This window comes from Necator americanus, chromosome V (genome assembly GCF_031761385.1).
Source record: "Necator americanus strain Aroian chromosome V, whole genome shotgun sequence".
NCBI classification, from domain to species: domain Eukaryota; kingdom Metazoa; phylum Nematoda; class Chromadorea; order Rhabditida; family Ancylostomatidae; genus Necator; species Necator americanus.
In genome coordinates this window covers 18890996-18911990 of record NC_087375.1, presented here as the reverse complement: position 1 = coordinate 18911990, position 20995 = coordinate 18890996, and the positions used below count along the sequence as shown (strand labels likewise).

General features: G+C 40.5%; 2 protein-coding genes across 5 annotated transcripts; one reads left to right on the top strand and one right to left on the bottom strand.

The window, feature by feature from the left end:
* Positions 1-1402: 1402 nt before the first annotated feature.
* Positions 1403-16589, bottom strand: RB195_014380 (uncharacterized protein; the record flags this gene model as incomplete). 4 transcript variants are annotated; one of them, XM_064204629.1, is made up of 22 exons in its annotated part: positions 1403-1534; positions 3848-3934; positions 4000-4167; positions 4317-4451; positions 4551-4670; positions 4774-4872; positions 5462-5524; positions 5921-6028; positions 6405-6455; positions 7834-7865; positions 7932-8148; positions 12493-12751; positions 12822-13057; positions 13111-13717; positions 13785-13930; positions 14043-14219; positions 14552-14756; positions 14813-14961; positions 15022-15204; positions 15271-15425; positions 15576-15642; positions 16527-16589. In XM_064204629.1, the coding sequence occupies 22 exons, from the start codon at positions 16587-16589 to the stop codon at positions 1403-1405; spliced, it is 3459 nt and encodes a 1152-aa protein (XP_064060508.1). The 4 variants fall into 4 exon arrangements, with proteins under 4 accessions (XP_064060508.1, XP_064060509.1, XP_064060510.1 ...); XM_064204628.1 differs by lacking the exon at positions 6405-6455; XM_064204627.1 differs by lacking the exons at positions 6405-6455; positions 7932-8148; positions 12493-12751; ... (8 more) ...; positions 15576-15642; positions 16527-16589 and having other exon boundaries at positions 7834-7893.
* A 79-nt stretch (positions 16590-16668) lies between these two features.
* On the top strand, positions 16669-20658 carry RB195_014379 (uncharacterized protein; the record flags this gene model as incomplete). The annotated part of the gene is made up of 9 exons (XM_064204626.1): positions 16669-16777; positions 16836-16965; positions 17015-17105; positions 19356-19424; positions 19537-19607; positions 19656-19818; positions 19877-19968; positions 20289-20415; positions 20542-20658. The coding sequence occupies 9 exons, from the start codon at positions 16669-16671 to the stop codon at positions 20656-20658; spliced, it is 969 nt and encodes a 322-aa protein (XP_064060507.1).
* Positions 20659-20995: the final 337 nt, after the last annotated feature.

Genomic DNA, 20995 nt, shown 5'->3' with positions numbered 1-20995 from the left:
TATTATATGCAATTATTATATTATATTATATTATAATATGCAAGTCTTCGATTATAAATCGCATGACGTCCAGAACTATTAGCATGCAAATCCAGTGACTTGCATATTTTGAGGTGAAATTTCATACTCATATTCCTATTTTGGGCGCAATTGGTACATACTTCTGCATTACTTCTTTTATATTACATATATCCGGATAATTGCTAATATTGTTTGATCAAATCCATTATTTTCACAGCTAAGTGTGGTCGGGTCAAAACGACATGAATCACGAGTGTAGTTGTGTACGCGCTCGAAACGGCACGGTGGAGGCAGCAGTTTGAACCTTGTTGGAACCGTCGCAAAGCGCAGCGATGGGAGCTGCCAGCTAGGGCTTCACCACGCTCCTAGCCGCTATCGAAGCGCCTCGAGAGGAGCCGCGTGCGCAATTGCTTTGTACGTGCTTCATGTCGTTTTGACCCTACTATAATTATGCAGCTTCAGGAAGCTCATCTGCGCTTCTATGATTCCAACCTTTCTCAGAATTCGGAGGTGTACGTGTAGATAGACTTTTCACTTTCTAGTTATAGTAAGCTTTTCTAATAGTTTTTGATGAGCTTGAAATTATTCAAATTGTTTGTTGTTTCCATTTGGTTGCCCTTTTTGGATCTGTTTGATTGTTGGTTAGCTTCTATCAATTAGGATTTAAGGATCAAATTGTCAGACAGTGTCAGTTTGTTGCTAGCAACATTCCGTATGCAGAAACTGCAATTTATGAAAATGGGGAAGAGCCGGCAAAATAAATAAAATATACCCGAAGGGAGGACTATAAGGTGTCGATACATTGCGTCCTCTTTGGTGCTGCGATCTCGCTAAAAAAAAACTGTTGAAGATCGATACTACGTAGGAACATCCAATGTGTATAAAATATGTCTTAACTGCTACTTTAACAATATTTCACCTATACAAATGGGAATAAAGAAGTTAAGAGTAGAGTAGTTAAAAATTGGACAGAAGCATTTTTGCTGCTACCCAATTTTTTCACATTTGCGAGGTCTTGACTCACTTAGTCACTTTCATTCAAAGTCCTTCAATTAACTGTTTATCCTCCTTGTCATACTTTTACGTAGAGTCAGTACTATTGTTTACATAGCATACAGTAGCTACGGTTTGTACACAAGTTTGACCGTTATCCAATGTTTGCTTTGCGGTACCAAGAAGACCGCTTGTGTATTACAAACGTAGTACGAATAGCAACGATAAGACCATCAAGGGAACATCGAATCTAAGATAACAGGTGAAAAAAGAAGATAAGGTGGAAATACCGAAGGATCACTGGGAAACAACAACGGCGATCATAACGGAATACCAGATTGTTCGGAAGTGTTTTTGCATTTCGAGACCGGATACGATACTGCCACTTTCACGAAAGGAGGTCATCGATAACTTCGTCAATTTCATCGTCCATTGTTTGGTTTCGCCTGCGGTTAGCAAGTCTGATTTTGTGCAGACTTTTCTCGAATTCTTCGCGGAGCTCGTTTCGTTCCTCTTCTACCTTAAACAATATATTCGAAATAGGGAAAACTAGAAAGTTCTACGAGCAATTTTAGCCAAACGGAATTAAAGGCATCACCCCACGAATCCGAGGTGGTATGGATTTCCTACGAACAAACTCTATACGAGACCGTAAAGTGTGCAAATAGAGGTGGCTCCGCTCATTTCTCCCTAATCGTAGTAGAAAACGGCGTGAAAGACTTCGTCTTTCATGACGATTTCAGCTGCAACGCGCCAGCCTTGTACACAGGCCGCATCCAGCTTCGCAGCGGTCGAAAGCCAGTGAGTCCTCCTCGACTGCCTATTCAAGATTCAAGAAACCGATGAATAGGTGGCTGAAGGGACCAGAATGTATGCAATAAGGAACGTCCTAACGTTCCTCATAGGAACGAAAGCGGCCGTTTGTTAGAACGACTAGGGAGAAGTGAGCGGGACCAGCCCTGATACTGCAGTTTACAACTAGCTTTCCCCTCAGACTACTTCACCACGTCAGATTCGTGGTATGCTGCCTTTAAGATCGTGCTAGTTAGCTGGTTCATCTCATGAATGTAAATTTTGAACAACCTCTGCTTATCATATGGTGGGTCAGTGTTGTTTTGCACTAATCTTGTATGAGAACTCTGGAATTAAAAATGTCGTCTTTCCAATCAATTGAGTGTGCAGAGTCATTGCTTCAAAAGCGCTCTTGCTCGTAGAATCCCTTATGAAAAGAAACTCCGTTTCTTCTTGCGCTCCTTTGAAGGAAATGAAGGAAAGCAAGAATATGCGGTAGATGGGCGATACTCAAGCGAGCTTAAATGTAACCACTGCTACATTTTATCACACATGTATACAAAAAGTACAAAAATGAAAAGGGAACTATCATAACATAACAACTGTATACATATAATAGGATCAAAACGACATGAAGCACGTACGCAATTTCATACGCGGCTCCTGTCGAGGCGCTTCGACAGCGGCTAGGAGCATGCCGAAGCCTATCGCTGCACTTTGCGACGGTCCCAACTCAGTTGCAACTGCTGCCTCCACCGCGCCGTTTGGAGCGCATACGCAAATGCACCGCAGCTACATTCGTGCTTCATGTCGTGTTGACCCGACTCTACCTATCACATGAACCTTTAACTAGTGACTATTTTTTCTTAACGTGGAAGCACTGTCGTTTTTAACGTCACAATTTTTTGCAGACACGTTATTGGTGAGATATTGGAGAAGAAAATTCATGCTTATCAAAGTTTAATTATCAAAATAAGCCGTTTCGATTAGATTTTCTATCTTATTTTTAACGAGTGATGTAAGTGAGTACGTAAAGTGGATAAAGTGATGTTTTGACAAATTCGATTGTATAAATGCGCTTCCGAAAAAGCAAAAAGTGCATTCCTATAGCAGATTGTTCCTTCGGAATTTCATTACATTGACGAAATAGAAGTAAGTGAGCGGAGCCACGTAATTTCGTTCCAGATGCCACGGACGGTTCAATTTCAGCAACGCTACTGCAGTTCAGGGTACTCATAATAGAGATGATTTGGATGAGTCACAGACAACGTTCACTGCAGCAGTGAATCACCGCTCTGTAACAGGTGGACACGTTCGCACCACGTCGTTTCTCAGTTGGTGGGATTCGGATTAGAATGAAAGATAAGTAGTCAGCGTTGAAGCGCCTGTTTGAGTCGGAATTATTCACCACGAAGTCATGAGTGCAATGTTTAAGAGGTGCAAATATATCTTATTACTAGAGAAAATAAACATTAAAAATCGAAGTTTCCAATTGAATCTTGGAGATATCAAGACTGGATTAACAACACGAAGTAGATCTCAAAGTCACAGGTAACATGATGGTTGAGAGAGTAAATGAATTTGAAAAGAAAACTAGTGAACAAATGGTTAGTTGAAGATTGCAACCTCTGACTTCTTTGAGAACGTAATTCTCAAAATATCATAGTCCTTTCGAAAAACTCTAAAACAAATTTTCAGGACTAGAGTAGTACGTTCCAACAAAAACAAACATTCCTGCACGACGTCGGCAAAATAGAATCTCACTGCGAGAGGTTACAAACAAACCCCACAGCACATATCTAATGTGATGCTTTTTCTACTTTTTAAATAATAGTGATGAGATGAAGAGGAAACGAAGCTATGTAAATTCATAGAATTGAATTAAATGAATTTGATTGAAATTCATTGGAACACCTTATGTTGAAAACATAATATGTTTCAGTGAATTTAGCTTCTGTTTCATTTTAACCGGCATCCAGTAGATAGTAGCATACATAGAATTACGGGTAGAGGAATCATAATAAAATACCTTAAACCCAACCTTAGCAAGTTCTTCGAGTGTGATTTTATTAGTCGATCGTAAAGCCTCTAGCTCTTTGTGAAGCTTCTCAACATTCTGCAATTCACGCTGAAATAATAACTCAGTCAGTTTAAATCTGGAACCGCATCAGCTTTTTAAACCTATGTCCCCACTCTATGCTTCGCCCTGAACGCTCTGAGTTCCTGGACCTCTTTACGAAGAATGGAGATTTCAGTTCGAATACTGCCCATGTCTTGGGATTTCTCCAACAATTTCATGTTAGCGTCCTCGAGTTGTTGCTCGAGAAGTTCGTTTTGTACTCTGCTGGCATTCAATTCGTCCTTAAAAAAAGGAAAAAAACGAAATTCTGGACAACAGAAAGTAAACGAAAGCAAATTGCTAGAGTTTCCAGAAGGTTCAACATTTGGGAATCTATGGTGTCAGTATAGACATCAGTGTGATATTGAAGCAAGAGATACACGGATATCACCTGCAAAAACTCAACGCAGCCCTGGAGCTCGAGCACCTCTTCCTGATGACTATATTCACTCTGTCGCAAGAATTGCTCGAAACGACGAGTGAGGTCTTCCAGTTTTCGGTCATTGTATTCCCGTGACATTTCCATCTGCAAGTAGGTGCCAAATTAACAAAATGTATCTGTCACCAGGCAAAAAACCATTCCTAAGTACACACGTATGCTGTAAATATGAAATAGAACACGCACATGTTGATGAACGTCCTCTTTCAGTTTTTCTTCCACCTCTGATAGAATTCCAAGCAGCACATTTTGCAGATTGATATCAGGTCGGGGATTTTCCAGCGTATGAGAAAAAATGTCTCTCGTCTACAAAAATGACGAGCTTACTTTGTAATTTGAATGATCAAGAGCTTACGATGAACTATAAACTTCTTCGTAATTGTGGAACTGCGATTTTTATAGCGAATACCTCATCAACGGCTTGAACTCCTTGCAGGGAATTGATTCGTCGGTTAGTTCTGTGATACGCAGCATGTTGGAGGAAATTACGAACTCTTTCACGTAATGCCTGTAACTAGTTGACCTTCTTCATAACAATATGCATATAATTGTTTGATGAAAGGCATTTTTTGATCCAAGGATTGCTGGAAATATTAATTTTTAATAGGATAAAAATTATTTGTCATGGAATAACTGTGCGATTCTAAATATATGCAACTGTGAAGAATAGTAATCGTAGGAGTGGTGGTAGGTACAAGTACCAATACAAATTTTTTCTATTCAGAAAAGAAGATTTACTACCTGGTTTCAGAAAAGAAGATTTACTACCTGGTTTTTCCTAATTATTTTCTCTGAGATCTCAATATTTTTTTACACATCAGAGTTCAAAACATTGCGTTCTGGAGCATATTATCTACTGAATTCAATCTCATAACTATCAAAATATCAAGACATAAAAAAGACATCCAAAAGAACAAAAAATAACGATGAAATTAAGAACCATTCGACACACCCCGTATACAAATCAATAAATAAAAAAAAAGTGTGTGAAAAAGGAAGAATATAAGAGACTTCATTACTTTTTCCTACTTATTCTGAAAAATCCAACAGAAGCATCAATTAATGTTGGGATAACACATAGTGGAGAGAACTTGAACCTCGATGTTTTCGGTCCTTTGAGTGCACCTCGCCTCAGTTTCAGCAATGTGCGATTTTCTCACCTTAAAAGAAGAACATATGCATATGGATGACTTACTACGATGTGCCAACTAAATCTCGGCCAATTTCAATTTGAACAGCTCTTTCTTTAACCTTCCGACGAAATTCAGCGCGATAATATGCAAAAGGACGTGTAAAGTCGATTTGAAAGAAGAATGGTCTGACCAATAAATGCAACTTTTCAGTTCAGCCGTTTTCGTGGTTTGGAACTAGCCAAGAATTATTTTTCCACTATGCTTGCTAAAAAGGTTCCATTTTGCACTCCATTCTTGTGGGATATGATACATAAACATACGTATGCACAAAGGTATTGCTCTCCGCTGATTTTTCCGTCTTTATTTGCACTGTTCCTTAGTATTCTGGAATATTTTTAAAACGTTGTGAAATTTTGAACCCACCGATGCTCTTTGAATTTCATCATTTTTCAAAGAAAAGCGTCCAACTGAACCCATTGAGTGCAAAGTACCCGGAGTTGAGGTGGCACGTACGAGATTCCTTCTCGGCATCTGAGAAAAAATTTCTTCATAGTATTCTCCTATAGTCTGTATTTATAAACTAATCAGTAGTGCTTATGTACCTAACAGAGTGAAAATTGTTCGGAAGGTCCTATATTCTTAAATACTGTTCTTCGAATCAATCGGAATATTCGAAAGGACTCTTTTCAAATGTGTTCGATCTGCCGAGTTTTCAGAGCGCACAAACATTCAGGTACTCTAAATCTCCCTAATCGAATTCAGGACAGAAGTGTTTGTAAGAAATGATTCGATTTCGACCTTAATACTTAGAAGCTATCATATCTTACAGACGTTAGTATATTTGAGATTAACGCCCCAAAATATGTATTAAAGTCAGCTCATCAGGATGTTGACGTAGCACAGAAACCTCAGCGAAATCGTAGAGTTCCGGTTGTCGATCACGGAAGCGAGCTCTTCCCTAACTGTCGTAGAATGCGGCGTGGAAGACGGCGTCCTTTCCTACAAAATCGGTAGCGACGCGCCATATTTATGCACGTGCGGAGTCCAAGAGCGAGCGATCCAAGATCAGCGAGGTTCCTCATCAGTTTTTTTCAAGTAAAACCAATAAATAGGCAGTTTTTCATCAGTTTTTTCAAATAAAACCAATAAATAGGCAGCTTTTCATCACTTTTTTCAAATAAAACCAATAAATAGGCAGTTTTTCATCACTTTTTTCAAGTAAAACCAATAAAATAAGGAAAGGTGTTCTAACGTACCCTATGGGAATAAACACCGCTCCCACGCCGTCTTTGACGACGATTAGGGGAAGTTAGCGGAGCCACGCTGATTTCCGTAAGCTACAACCCGAACTCTATGGTTTCCTTGGGGTTTAAGTACTACTTCACTCAATTTCGTAATACGCTGCCTTCAAAAATGTGATCGTGTTCATTCGTGTAATCCTCGTGCTATTTTGACGAGGGGCGGTGAGACAGAAGAGAGATTGTGTATCTAGCAGAGCGTGGGAGCTTGACATTGACTTCTAATGTTTCGTGCAGTTTTTGGGAGATTTTCGGTTTAAAATAACCGCAACAATTTACTTTGCTGGTGACCCAAGACATCCCGGAAAACGCTGCTTTGATTTATATTTCACTACAAAGTCTGTTCCTTTGCGTCGTTACTTTTTACAATCGCTCAAAATTACTCGTCGCACGCTGATGTCGAACTCTTTCTTGTAATCCTTGGAATGGATTCTACCTCGTTATTCAAATTGTTCGCTTATTCAAAATCTATTTTCAACGTCACCTTCTGAGCAACTTGATAGAATATTGAATATTCGAAAAGAATCCACGAAGCTCTGTGCCGGTATTCCAAGCGCCTATATTTGTTGCAAAGACTGTGTACACAGTCTTCGCAACGTTGACAATAAACGGATCCTAGAGGCTCGTATACAGGTATTTAGACCTATCTGCGACTGTTCTATACAGCTTCGCACTGTGATGCTCATAGCATCTTCTGCTGATTGCTCATCTAAGTTCCACTACAAATAATCTTCCACAAAAAGGGAATCTGTTAATTTTTTTGTGAATTTTATAAACGTTGAGGTTCTTCTTGATCCTTGGTATAAGGCTGTTGGATAACTCCAATATCAAGTCGTTATTATGCTAATTTTGTGGTAATCTATCTATCTCATTGGGAAATGCTGACTAGAAACAGCTATTCTACCAGAAATTCAACGGTACCTTAAAATTTATCTGATGGCTTCATCTTACTAGACGATGAAATCCCTTTTCACGTAATAAATGTCCGAAGTACTGAATACCTCAGGGTAAAGGAGTCTAAGAATCTGATAAACCCACCGGTTTCACCCTTCCCACGGAGGGTTTCTTAGCTGCAGATTCAACTGCTTGGATCTCCATTAACAAGAATTAGCCAGGTGTTCTGATGAATAATCTACCGAGATGAAGACAAATAAGTACGTGTTTGAAGTTGGCATGGAAACAGACACGCGACGCGGTGCTTGGCCGTTGCATTCCTGAGTCGTAAAGAATTCCAGTTACTGGAAGGTCGTAAGAAGGGAATAAGTACAATAATAATAATAATAATAATAATAATAATAATAATAATAATAATAATAATAATAATAATAGAGCAAGAGTGGGGATCGTAAATGTCTGAAGTAGTGCCTTATACTCAACACGAAAAAAAAAAAAAAAAAAAAAAAAAAAAAAAAAAAATAATAATAATAATAATAATAATAATAATAATAATAATAATAATAATAATAATAATAATAATAAAATAATAATAATAATAATAATAATAATAATAATAATAATAATAATAATAATAATAATAATAATAATAATAAAATAATAAAAAAATTATAATAATAATAAAAGGGGTAATATTCGGTATTTTGTTTTTTTTTTTTGGAATAAAATCATGTGATATTGGAACTAATGATTGAGGAAGACTCAAAACCGGTCAAAAATAGGTTAGATAAGATGAGAGCGCACCAGCGACAAAATAATAGAAAGATCTTATTCTTTGTGCTTCTGGTAGTGAAACTAATGTGCTCCTTGAACCAATCATGGAGCAGTTGACATTTTTTGCTACACTACAATATGCTTAATGACGTGACGTCTAAAGACGTCAAAACCTGTATTTAGAGTTAACTAAATCTGGCAAATCTCCCAACTTTTTCTCAACTAATTTTCAAAAAACCAGAGGGTCTCTTGAAAAGATAATCTGGTTGCTTTATCTCTACAAAATCTCCTCTACCCCCTCCTGCAGAATGCAGCCTTATTTCTCTTTATAAGTTTTTTTCGCACATACATACTTAACCTAGCAACATCCGACCAGTGATTTTAAATCAGTGTAAGTGTTATTCGCTAAAATCACCTCCAAATTGCGCGTAAATGCTGCGAATTTATCTTTATTTACAAACATTTGTTTTACTTACAGTTCATCATACAAGACTCCTCTATTTAGCAATTCTTCAGTTTTTCAAAATTGTATTACCTAATTTTTAAATGCTGCATGAGGGGAAGGAGTTGGGCTGTTTTCGGGAGTCTTTCCACTACGCGCTTGACCCTACAATTAAACAGCTGAAGAAAAAAAAAATAAAGATCGATCTTTTTTAAAAATACTTCGGACAATCAAGCAGCATTCTTTTTAAACGCAGGAGTTAAGCATAGCAATACTCCTTTGGAACTTATGACCTTCATAGTTCTATTATCGTCATGAGAGATGTACACGCGAATTGGATAGTTAAAAGATTAAAGCTTTCACAGTGTTTGTAGAAACTTTCTGTTCACATTCTCCTATTTCAATGCTGAAAGAAGGTTGTAAAACCACTACTTGATGTAATTCACGACAAAGACCGCATACAATGTCAGGATTGAGCTACAGAAAAGTGGAGCTATGAATTAGGTGACCAAAATGCTAATCCAATGTTATCATTGTGTAGCTTTTATGTCTGTATTAACAAATGATGTCCTAGTGATAATAAAACAATCTGACCTTTGGTGCAGTTGCGTAAGCGTTGGCGCGTTCGGAACCCGATTCAGTAGCCTAAGTGGTGAAAGCTAGCGAAAAGCGACCATGTAAAAATTCGTGTTGTCTTGATCCGCGTGTATGTGAGTGCAGGTCGCAGCAGCTTTTCTCGGAGTAGGCTACACCAAATAAAAGGGTACCTATCGTGCAAGAAATGGAGTATTAGACGCTCAGATGCAATCAGTCAACCGGCTCAGCTTCGCCGTCCACCCTTTTACTTCTTAGCAAAAGCCTGACATGTGAGCTCGCTTGAAAAACTTCACGTAGTCCTCGTATGTCTTGTGAGAAACGTCAGCAATTAGCAGTATAGGATCAGATTGCGAAGGTTACAGAAGTGAGAGCGACAAGCTTTATTCCTGAAAACATTGGGGAAAAGTGGGAGGAGTGCTCTCAAAACGTGTTCGCAATGGCTTCCATATTAAATACAGATTTTGGCGATTGATCAATGATTATGCTGGTGATTATGCTAATCAACGTCCTTCTTAAAGGCATCACCCCACGAATCTGAGGTGGTGCAGATTTCAGGTGGAGTATTCGTATACAGGATGGGAGACCGCGGAGAAGGGGTGATTCCATCCATTTCCTCCTATTTGCCGTAAAAAACGGCCCGGAAGATAAGGCTTTATTCGTTTTGGCGCACCATTTTGTAGAAGAGGTTCGATTGGAGCGCGCCAGTCTTGTGCGGCGCCGCATTTTCCGGGCCGTTTTTTACGGCAATTAGGAAGAAATGGACGGAATCACCTCCCTCTCCGTAGTCTCCCATCCCGTATACGAATACTCCACCTGAAATCTGCACCACCTCAGATTCGTGGGGTGATGTCTTTAAGACAACCAACCCGGTATGTCTCAAACCTCAAGAAACCTGTTCAAGTAGCTATTACGACCACTACTTTGGATGGCTCTAACGACATAGCTCCACGCTTCTATTGCTTTCTTTTCATTACTATGAGACACTATGTCATTTCTTTGCTCTTCACTTCGCGTAGTTACTTCAGAGTCTCGTCTAATAGTTATCCATCAATGCAATGCAGAACGTAGAAGTACAGCAAAAGTAACTTCCTGCAATACTGATCTGGGGATAGATTTGCTAACAACTTCAATTTCTGAGCAAATTCGAATTCTTTGGTATCAGTAACTTATTTGAAACATTCACATGGATCAACATGGATGCTCTTGAAAATGAGGAGCAGAGCAGGAGCATATGGCTAGAGCTCGAAATTGCTTTAGTTCACGAACCAGTAAGTCTCAACAACTTTTGAAGTGTATGTTCCTTTACATGAAAACAATTCTATTTCCATTTCTGTCTAAAATTCTCTGTTTACTCCGTTATATGCTTGAAATTTAGTCCAAAGAAGACGAGCTATAGAACATCTCATATGTTTTTATCAATGTAAAGGAACTCATTTCGAAGATTCGACGGCCACATATCGAATAAAGGGAAATGTCTGGTACCACTTGTTTCTATCTTGTATAAACTCAGGGAATTCTCAGACCTTTATGAAGAGTAAGAGATCATCAGACACAGACAATGAATCTGTAGTTGCCCGAATCTTCTGAATAATAGAATAATTCTGAATATTGAAGATGACCAGACACTGGAACATGAGCAAAAAAGAACTACAATCACGAAAGATCCAGCAATGCATGTTTAACCGCCGTTCGCTAACTCTACTTCAATCCCATATCCACTTATAGGAATGTCAATAAAAAAGAAACTTCAAAAATTCCTTAGAAAGGCAACGAAAACAGAAGTCCCTACTCTCTGCTGAGATATTTCCCCATTAACGGTAGAAACTGTACTGGAGCAACACTTACAAACATTCCCACACAAAAGGCTCTGAACAAGCTTCCTTCGTTTTGTAATCAGTCAAAAAAGCAAGCAAGTTGCATTAAAACCGGCACATTATGACATATCTGACCAGAAAAGGATGAAAAGATGATATGCACAATTTTCCCAGGTTCTCCAAAATATACGCCTTAACATGCCGTTCTATCTTTGACAGGACGGCGCGCTCTAACGATGCACACCGATGCGGCCGCCTAAACAAAATCTGCGCCCCAACTTTGTTTTAGTCGCTTGTTTCTCCCCAACAACCTCTCACCTCCGTGCATTCCCCAATGGAATGATTTGTTGAGAAAATGCGGCGTTAGCTGCACTTACATTCTAAATCTACACTGTAACCACCACCAAGAATGCCTACCTACAACTAATATATTTCGAGATTAGTGAAGTAACTACTGTGCACCATCTGTAATTGAACAAACATTGGATAAAATGTATTTGGGGAGGGGTTAATCAGTGGCTTCCTTATTTCTCGAAGTAAATAATTAGATCAATCGGGGACCCAAGATCTAACCATTAGTCTTACAGAATCTCTGACATGTAAGCCAAACTTACCAGGAGAAAAATGCAAGTTAAGAGCATCGAGAAATAAGAGCGCCACTGAGTGCTCCCTTGGTTTCCATCACCTATTCTGTACTACACCTGTACGCCCGACGATGTTTTTCTGGTATCCTCACAATCTTCCTGAAAGCAGTAGCATTCCTTGGCCTTACTAATTCAAAGGCCACAAATACAACTGCCTTCACTAATCCCTTCAGTCGAGGGGATGCTCCATGTCAGTCCGTTCTCCCCTTTACATACAACTACCTCAAAGCGAGCTTTAGTCAGTGTATCGTCCCAAACAGTGCAACTGGACTCACCCCACAACTTGAACAACTTTAGAACCTCATCGATTCCCGTATATACGTATAAATTTTCGTATATACGTATAAATGGCTACAACCCCACACCAAAGTCAATTAAAAGTATAGCAACATCACCGATATAGATTTTATTTAATAACAGAACAAAAGAATGATCACGACCATCCATGACCACTACATTCTGAAGAGAATGATGCGGCGCCGTGAGGGAGATCACATGAAATAACCAGTTGCATGCATTAGATCTAATCAACCTCCTCCATACGAGATGCGTCTTCTTCGGCGCCAGCAACCTTAGGAACCTCAGCAGCGCAGGAAGCAGCAGGCATTTCTTCGTCCTCATCATCTCCGATATCAAGACCAAGCTTGATCATTCTGTAGATTCGCGAGGCGTGAGACTGTGGCTCTTCGAGAGAGAAGCCGGAGGAGAGTAGGGCGGTTTCGAAGAGAAGAATGACGAGATCCTTTACAGTCTTATCATTCTTATCGATCTCGACCCGTTCGCGCAAAGTCCTATAATGCACGTAGTTTAGTGGCGATTCCAACCCATCACAAAGGATGTCATAAATAAAAAAAAACCCACTTCATAATGGCGTGATCAGGGTTGATTTCAAGGTGTTTCTTCGCAGCCATATAACCCATTGTGGATGAATCTCGCAGAGCTTGAGCTTTCATGATACGTTCCATGTTCGCGGACCACCCATACTCAGAAGTGACGATGCAGCAAGGCGAGTGGACGAGCCGGTTGGAAACCACTACCTTCTCAACCTTCTTCTCCAGGATATCCTTGATTACCTTGCAGAGGTTTTCGAATTTCACCTAGAAAAATCAAAAACTAAATGCTTACTAATGGAAGAAATCTTGCAGCACACCTTATCTTCTTCGAACTTCTTCTTCTCATCTTCGCTCTCTGGCAACTCGAGACCTTCCTTTGTGACAGACACCAACTTTTTGCCGTCATACTCCTTAAGTTGCTGCACACAGTACTCATCGATTGGGTCGACCATGTACAGAACTTCGAATCCTCGGTTGCGGACACGTTCAACAAATGCTGAGTTAGCCACTGCGTCTTTCGATTCACCAGTTATATAGTAAATCTGAGTTTGATTTTCCTTCATGCGCGAGACGTAGTCCTTGAGTGAAGTCATCTCGTCGGTGGACGATGATGAGTAGTAGCGGAGGAAGTCGGCCATCTTCTTGCGATTGGTAGAGTCCTCGTGGATTCCAAGTTTAATATTCTTCCCGAACTGCTCGTAGAACTTCTTGAAGTTGTCCTTATCTTCAGCAATCTCCTCGAAGAGTTCCAGACACTTCTTAACGAGATTCTTGCGGATGACCTTCAGAATCTTACTTTGCTGCAGCATTTCACGGGAGATGTTGAGTGGGAGGTCTTCAGAATCAACCACACCCTTGATGAAGTTCAGATACTCCGGCATTAGCTCCTCACAGTTCTCCATAATGAAGACACGACGAACGTACCTAAACTAAGACACTTTAGATGCAGTAAGGTGACCAACCCAGCCGATCTGAAAAATATAAAACCTACAATTTGATAGAGTTCTTATTCTTCTTGTTCTCGAATAGATCGAATGGCGCACGCTGAGGTACAAACAAAAGTGCACGGAATTCGAGTTGCCCTTCGACAGAGAAGTGTTTGACAGCCAGATGATCTTCCCAGTCATTGGACAGGCTCTTAAATAACACATTAGAAGGCGAAAGTATGATTCACCTCTGCCCTGACTACATAACTAAACCACTTCACCTGCTAAGGTGAATTAAAATGTGACCCCCATCAAGCAGTCACCTTGTAGAATTCTGCGTACTCTTCGTTAGAGATGTCGTCGGGGTTTCGAGTCCAGATCGGCTTGGTTTTGTTGAGCTCCTCATCCTCATGGTACTTTTCCTTGATCTTCTTAGTCTTCTTTTTCTTCTTATCAGCATCCTCGTCCTCACCGACGTTTTCAACTTCGCCTTCTTTGGCCTACAATTAAGCATGCTTTTGACCCCTGAAGCATCACGCGAATACCGCCGTACTAGCTCTGTCGTCCATATCACCGATTTTTATGCTTCCATCTCCTTTTATTTTTTCTTTACTTTGTGACAGCTCAAGAAAAAAAATACAGATATTTCTCTACGACGCAGCTCAAGCAGTACGTTCAAGGTCTCATGCTGAACATTCCGTTCACGTTATTCCCACCTCATCAAAGGCAAAATTGGCAACGCTCTACGTCCCAGTAGGACAGGGAAATATACAAGTTAATGTCAATCAGAGCTACTGGAAAATAATCCTACAGACCGAGAATTCCAACTCACCTCCTCCTTTCCTTCCTCTGCTTCATCATCCTCTACTTCCTTCTCACGTTCCTTTTCGACCACAAGTTTGATAGGGTACCCGATGAACTGGGAGTGCTTCTTGACAATCTCCTTGATTCGACGCTCCTCCAGAACCTCAGTCTGGTCCTCCTTGATGTGCATCGTGATCTTAGTCCCACGAGTGAGCTCGGGGTCGTTAACAGGTCTGAACAAGACACATGCTAAACTCCAATAACGCTTTACATTTACGACCTAACAGACCTAACTATGAATGAACCGCCGGCACTGGATTCCCACTGGTAGCAATCGTCATCATTGTTCTTCGATGTAACGACTACCCGATCTGCTACGAGGAAAGCAGAATAGAAACCGACACCAAACTGCCCAATCATCGAGATGTCAGCACCGGCCTACAAGATGACACTAGACAGTAGCATCACGAATCCCTAACCCAAATACAATGAAATCACCTGCAGAGCTTCCATGAACGCCTTCGTTCCTGATTTGGCAATGGTACCCAGGTTATTTACAAGATCGGCCTTGGTCATTCCGATACCAGTGTCCATAATAGTAAGAGTTTTATCCTCCTTATTCGGAATAATCTTGATGTAGAGCTCCTTTCCTGTGTCGAGCTCTCCTGGCTCCGTAAGAGCCTGAAAAAAAAATCTCCTGGAAACTGCAACATGCGGAGGTCCATAGCAAGGGAAAAAAAACCGCACCTGATAGCGGATCTTATCCAAAGCATCAGATGAGTTAGAGATCAGCTCGCGCAGGAAGATCTCTTTGTTGCTATAGAAAGTGTTAATGATCAAGCTCATGAGCTGAGCAATCTCAGCTTGGAAAGCGAAGGTCTCGCCCTTATCTTCGGACATTTCTGGAACGGTAAATTCGACATCAGTCCATGATGACCACACCTCATAGCAAGGAGTTTGCAAAAGACATAACGACGTCTATGACATAACGAGATCATGACAAGAAGAGAGAAGAGCATCTACATCAGAAGTGAAAAATGCTCAGAAACTACCCGCAACAGACAAATCCAAGACGCAGCACCAATGAGGAGAAACAAGCGCTCCGACCGCCCGCGAGCCCTAAATACTGGGCATGAAAATTCTAGAGAACTGGGCGGAGCGCAAAGCTCCAATTGGTTCATTTCAGCGGGAAGGCGGAGCAAAGAACATTCGCGAAGAATCCGCATGCAATTGCCCGTCGATTTAACTGCGCTGTCTGTTTTGGTGCAGGAGAAATTTTGAATTACAGTCTCGAGAAGTTTCGAATTTCTTTTTTTTTGTCCAGTGATGCTAATTTGTTTGGATTGCGATTTCTGGAAGAGTGTATTCCTTTTCTTTTATAGACTGTGTGTCAACGGTAGAATACATGGGGGGATTTCTTCAGGAGCAAGGAAACATTCTGGTATCAAATCTACTTGAGGATTTTTTGAGGCAGAATAGAAATAACAATAGGCATGAGGGAACCAACTCTTCGGAGTTCTAGACAAGGCAACAACTGCAGAGTGGAGCCACACGTCAGCTTAGCGGAGGTTTTACAATCACAATGTCACGAAAGTTCCACTCCTTTTTGGCTGTGGCGAATGCAAAATAAGCCGTTAAGTTCCAGACACAAATCTGAATGAAATACCGGCAAGCTGAAAACTCAGGTGTTGAGTATTTGTATCTATAAGTGTCAAATTCGTGGTTGAATGTTCTTTTGATCTTTTTTCTGGATGGAAAATGGAAATGTGTTACAATTAGCTGCACAGTTTCTCACAGTTAAGAAGCGACCTTTTTTCAGCTGTGTCGAATACTTGTCGCATTTTCTCGCATTTGATTTCAGCGGTAGAAGTCGTCTCACTAGGTTTTGTTTTATGTCTGTTTACGGAAAACTAGCAACGGTTTTTGTTGTTTGGAGTTTGGAGCTTATCGCGGTTTCTGATGTGACATATAAGAGAGTTGGGAGGCAAAAACAACCACTGGACATTTCTCTCAGCTTTCTGTGGTTCTGTCCATAATGTTTGATATGCGAGTTTGCGAAACTCCATTCCTCGTTTTTAAAACTCCGTCCTGCAACAGTTACTCAGGATTCTTCGAAAAACCAGAAACTTTTCCCAGGTTGCCAAGATGTCACGGGCTGATGCTGGGCGTCTCATTCACCTATCAAAGAAGCGCGAACGCGCGAAAGAGGATATGGAGCAACAGTTGAAAAAAATGGAAGAAGAGTCTAGTAAAAGTTAGTCTCTCTCATGGTAAAGTTTCTAAACGAGCAAACGAGCAGTTCTGGAGTTTAGGATCTGCTGGGATTTCTTCGAAATTCACTGCAAATTATGACGCTATTGAGGAGAATCTTAAGTCAAAAACCGTCGGACTTGTAACATTGGATGAAATGCGTGAGAAACAGAAGGATGTCGTCAACGACAGGCGAGCTGAAAGTCAGGTTGATTTATTAGAATTGTGAATTCAATTTCAGAGAGGTCACTGTTGCTCGTGGAGAAGACTCGAAGTTGCAGAAATCTGATGCGAAACGACTAGGCTCCAGCGCACAAGAAAAAGTTGCGCAGGTGCGTCATTTTGTTGCAGAACTTGAGCTTATGAACAATGGTTACAAACATGGGGAATTAGCTAATACCACTCTTTTTTTGCTTGGAGTTGTTCAGTGCTATTTCATATCCCTATCCTTTAACTTTGCGTTCTATGGCGATGCCAGATCTACGTTACCTCGCTGCCATCTTCTTGAAAACAGGGTTGCTTGTACAGCAAATAACGGCGCAGTCCGTCACTCCGCTTGCCATACTTCTTATATTAGTTCAATTTTTGAAGCGGTAGCAGTGTCTCTTAGTCCGGATCAGTCTTTTGAAGTAGTGCAGGTTAATATTCTCATTATTTGAGTGATGTGGGTGATTGTTTGGTATAGTCACACAAAGCATTATTTCCCACCATAAAATGTAATAGTCTTGGGCGAAGGCGTGTATTGACGATATATTTGTCCGGTAGATCATGGAGGTTTTTTGAACACGGATATCGACTGGTGGTCAGGCCTTACACCTTACATTGGTTTTGGTTCCCTCCTTGTTCTTGTACTCTGTCAAAGTGATCTACAAACAACTAAATCTGACACACTGCCCTTTTTATCGATTTTCTTGAGCTGTAGCAGAGATTGGTATTGATATTGCTTTATTAATAGCTAACGTTTCGGCATTATCGCCATCGTCAGAGCCTATAAAATTAAAGCCATCAATGACTTATCCTCTCACCCTCCCCATCACTTTGAAGAAAGCATTCAGGCGTTTGCCAAACTCAAAGAATCAGACATTTGCTAGTGCTTAACTCATCTCATTTGGTAAGAGACCAACATATGCCAAAACTGTAGGTCATGACTTCTTAAGAGAATTAAAGGCCTGCAGATCAGAACCACAGAGGTTTTGATGCGGAATTAGTTCGTTTATGATCACAATTCACTCATCCTTTCTCTTCATTTCCGGACTTTTGGTGGTTATCCAAAATGGCTCTAGTGTTCTGTGTGCTGTGATCTCGGACTCGAAAAACAATATTGTAACTTTTACCTCTATTTGAGAGTTTTAATTATGTTTTTTTTTTCTTACGATTTGCTCCGAGTGGTGTAAAAAGTTTCGATATTCAAGCCCATCTAGATGCTCCTTAATATGGAGCAAAAACAAATATATGGAGGGCTCTCCGTTTCACGTTTCCTTTCCCTCTCCTGCCGCTCACCATCTCTGCCACATGGACAATACGTGCAGCTAAGAATTGTACAATGCTGGTCATACGCACGATCATGCACCACCTGAAACTTGAGGTGGTTTAGTTGGGTCAAAACGACATGGATGTCGGTGCACTTGCTTAAAGGCATCACCCCACGAATCTGAGGTGGTACGAATTTCAGGTGGAGTATTCGTATATGGGATGGGAAACTACGGAGAGGGGGGGGGGGGGGGGGGGTGATTCCGTCCATTTCTTCCTAATTGCCGTAAAAAACGGCCCGGAAAATATGGCTTCAGGCGTTTTGGAGCACTATTTTGCACAAGGAGTTCGACTGGAGCGCGCCACCCTTGTGCGGCGCAGCATCTTCCGGGCCGTTTTTTTACGGCAGTTAGGAAGAAATGGACAGAATCACCCCCCTCTCTATAGTCTCCCATCCCGTATACGAATACTCCACCTGAAATCTGCACCACCTCAGATTCGTGGGGTGATGCCTTTAAGCGGGTGCGCTGGAAACAGCCAAGTGGAGCCAGTGGTTGGAGTTGCGATGGGACCATCGCGAAGTGCTACCAAGAGTGATTGTAGCAAGTGTCCTCCCTTGGTTTTAATTCCCCCGCACAGGCGCTACAACATGTTTCCGCCTCATTCTATATACCCGCCGGCGTAGAAGCTCCATTCTGCTCGATAGACGGCTTGATTTCCAGGCTTCACGAAAAGAACAACCAAAACGTTAGTGTTAATAGAAAACCAATACCATACCACAGCCAAGCAAATCAGTAAAAGACGTATTCGACACCAAGGGCAGTCGAAAGCACTGCTTAGATATGATACAGTTGCTGATTTTGTTTAGTTGTTTGTAGGATATATCCATGTTAGTGTTAGATAGTTTGTGCCAATGTCATGACAGCCAAATAGTCAGTGCTATGTTTTGTTGAACCATCAATTGCATTATGCCAATCGGTTTCTAAAGTTATCAGAAGCAGCATGGTCGAACCAAGCTTAAGATTTGATCATTTGCTCTTTCAAACAAAGTTGAGGTGATTTGCGGTTGAGGTTCGAAAGAAATAGAACACTAGATATCAAAGTTTTTTCAGAAGCGTGTGCTTTCCTTCGCATTTGAAGATGAAGAAGAAGAAGAGGAGGCTCCAGTTGTTACCAAAAAGGTATCCGGTTGATGTTCTTTTTCTCTCCGCCAATTTGTGTATTCTACTATGATATTTTTTCTGTTTGTTATTGTCAACATTTATACGTTTCATTGTAAACGTTTTTATTAAGAGAGTTGGTATGGACCCAACGATCGACACAAGCTTCCTTCCTGACAAAGAACGTGAGGCTGAAATCGCTAAGTCAGTTTTTGTTTATGCACATGAACAACCTCGAAAAATTTATTTTAGGAGAAAAGAAGAGCTAGCTGCTGAGTGGAGGGCGCAACAGGAACGTGAGAAAAATGAAGAGATCACTGTGGCTTTTGCTTACTGGGATGGTTCCAGTCATCGGAAAAATCTCAAAGTTAAGAAAGGAAACACCATTTCCCAGTTTCTGGGTTGGGCGATAGAAGTAGAATGAGTTGTTGCTTGTTACTGCCATTATTCTTTCACTCATCCCACCCTTCCAGGTGCTGAAAAAGGAGTTTACTGAACTCAAGACATGCGTTCCTGAGAGTTTGATGTTTGTTAAAGAAGACCTTATCATTCCTCATTTCTACACGTAAGCTATTCATTTCACAAGTTCAGAATAAATGTAGTTTCTGTATGCGCAACAAAAATTCACAGCTGTTTCTTTCCTAGATGCGGCTGATAAGTGAACACATGAGCAACTGAGATGACAGATTGCAAGCCAACTGTCTCCGCTTAGTGGTTGTGTCAACTGACTTATCAAAGTTTTAGTATTCGTTTTAGAAACACTAATGTGACTGTTTATTACGAATGCTAAAATATTGTTCGCTGTTTTCTTTTTTCTAGAACTCAAATATACGGTTCATTTACTTTTCCTTTGGTGTGCTAAGTCATCTATTCCCCTCTTTTCAGGTTTCAGGACTTCATTGTGACGAAGGCGATGGGTAAAACGGGCCCTTTGTATGAGTTTGATGCTGCTGGTGACGTGCGAATACGACAGGACGCAGCTCTTGATTGCGGAGAAGCACATCCTGCAAAGGTTAAATCCTTCTCATAAGATTTCTTTACTTTTGTAGGCTTTTCAGCTTTTCTAGTCGTTATTTGAAAAATCCTAGAGTGCAGTTTATTTTCGGTTGTTTTTAAGTGTAAAATCTTTTTTGTTAAGGTGGTTCTTCGAAACTGGTATGAGAAGAACAAGCACATATATCCGGCTTCACGGTGGGAGCCATTTGTACCTAACAAGAAGTATGGCCGCACCATTGATGATTTATCAACCATTTAATGAAGACAATATGTACACATTCAGAGCTAGCGATTCTATTAATGTTGCCTTTGTTTTTTTTTTTTTTTGCATGAAATGATCTCAAACATGTTTTTCATCACCATTTCAGGCAATAGCTTAAATTGTGCTCCCAGTTTTTTTAATAACCCACTTAGCACAAGTGCATTGAAGAAAACTACTTAACATCTACAGAATGGATGTCGAGCGAGGCTCCTTCGTTCCTTTTTCTTTTAAATTCATCGAAACTTTTCTCATGAGGGATTCTTTCCTGATCGCTCTTTTGTACGTTAGCACTTCGCTGTACATTTTTTTCCTGCTTATCAGAAAAAAAGCACCT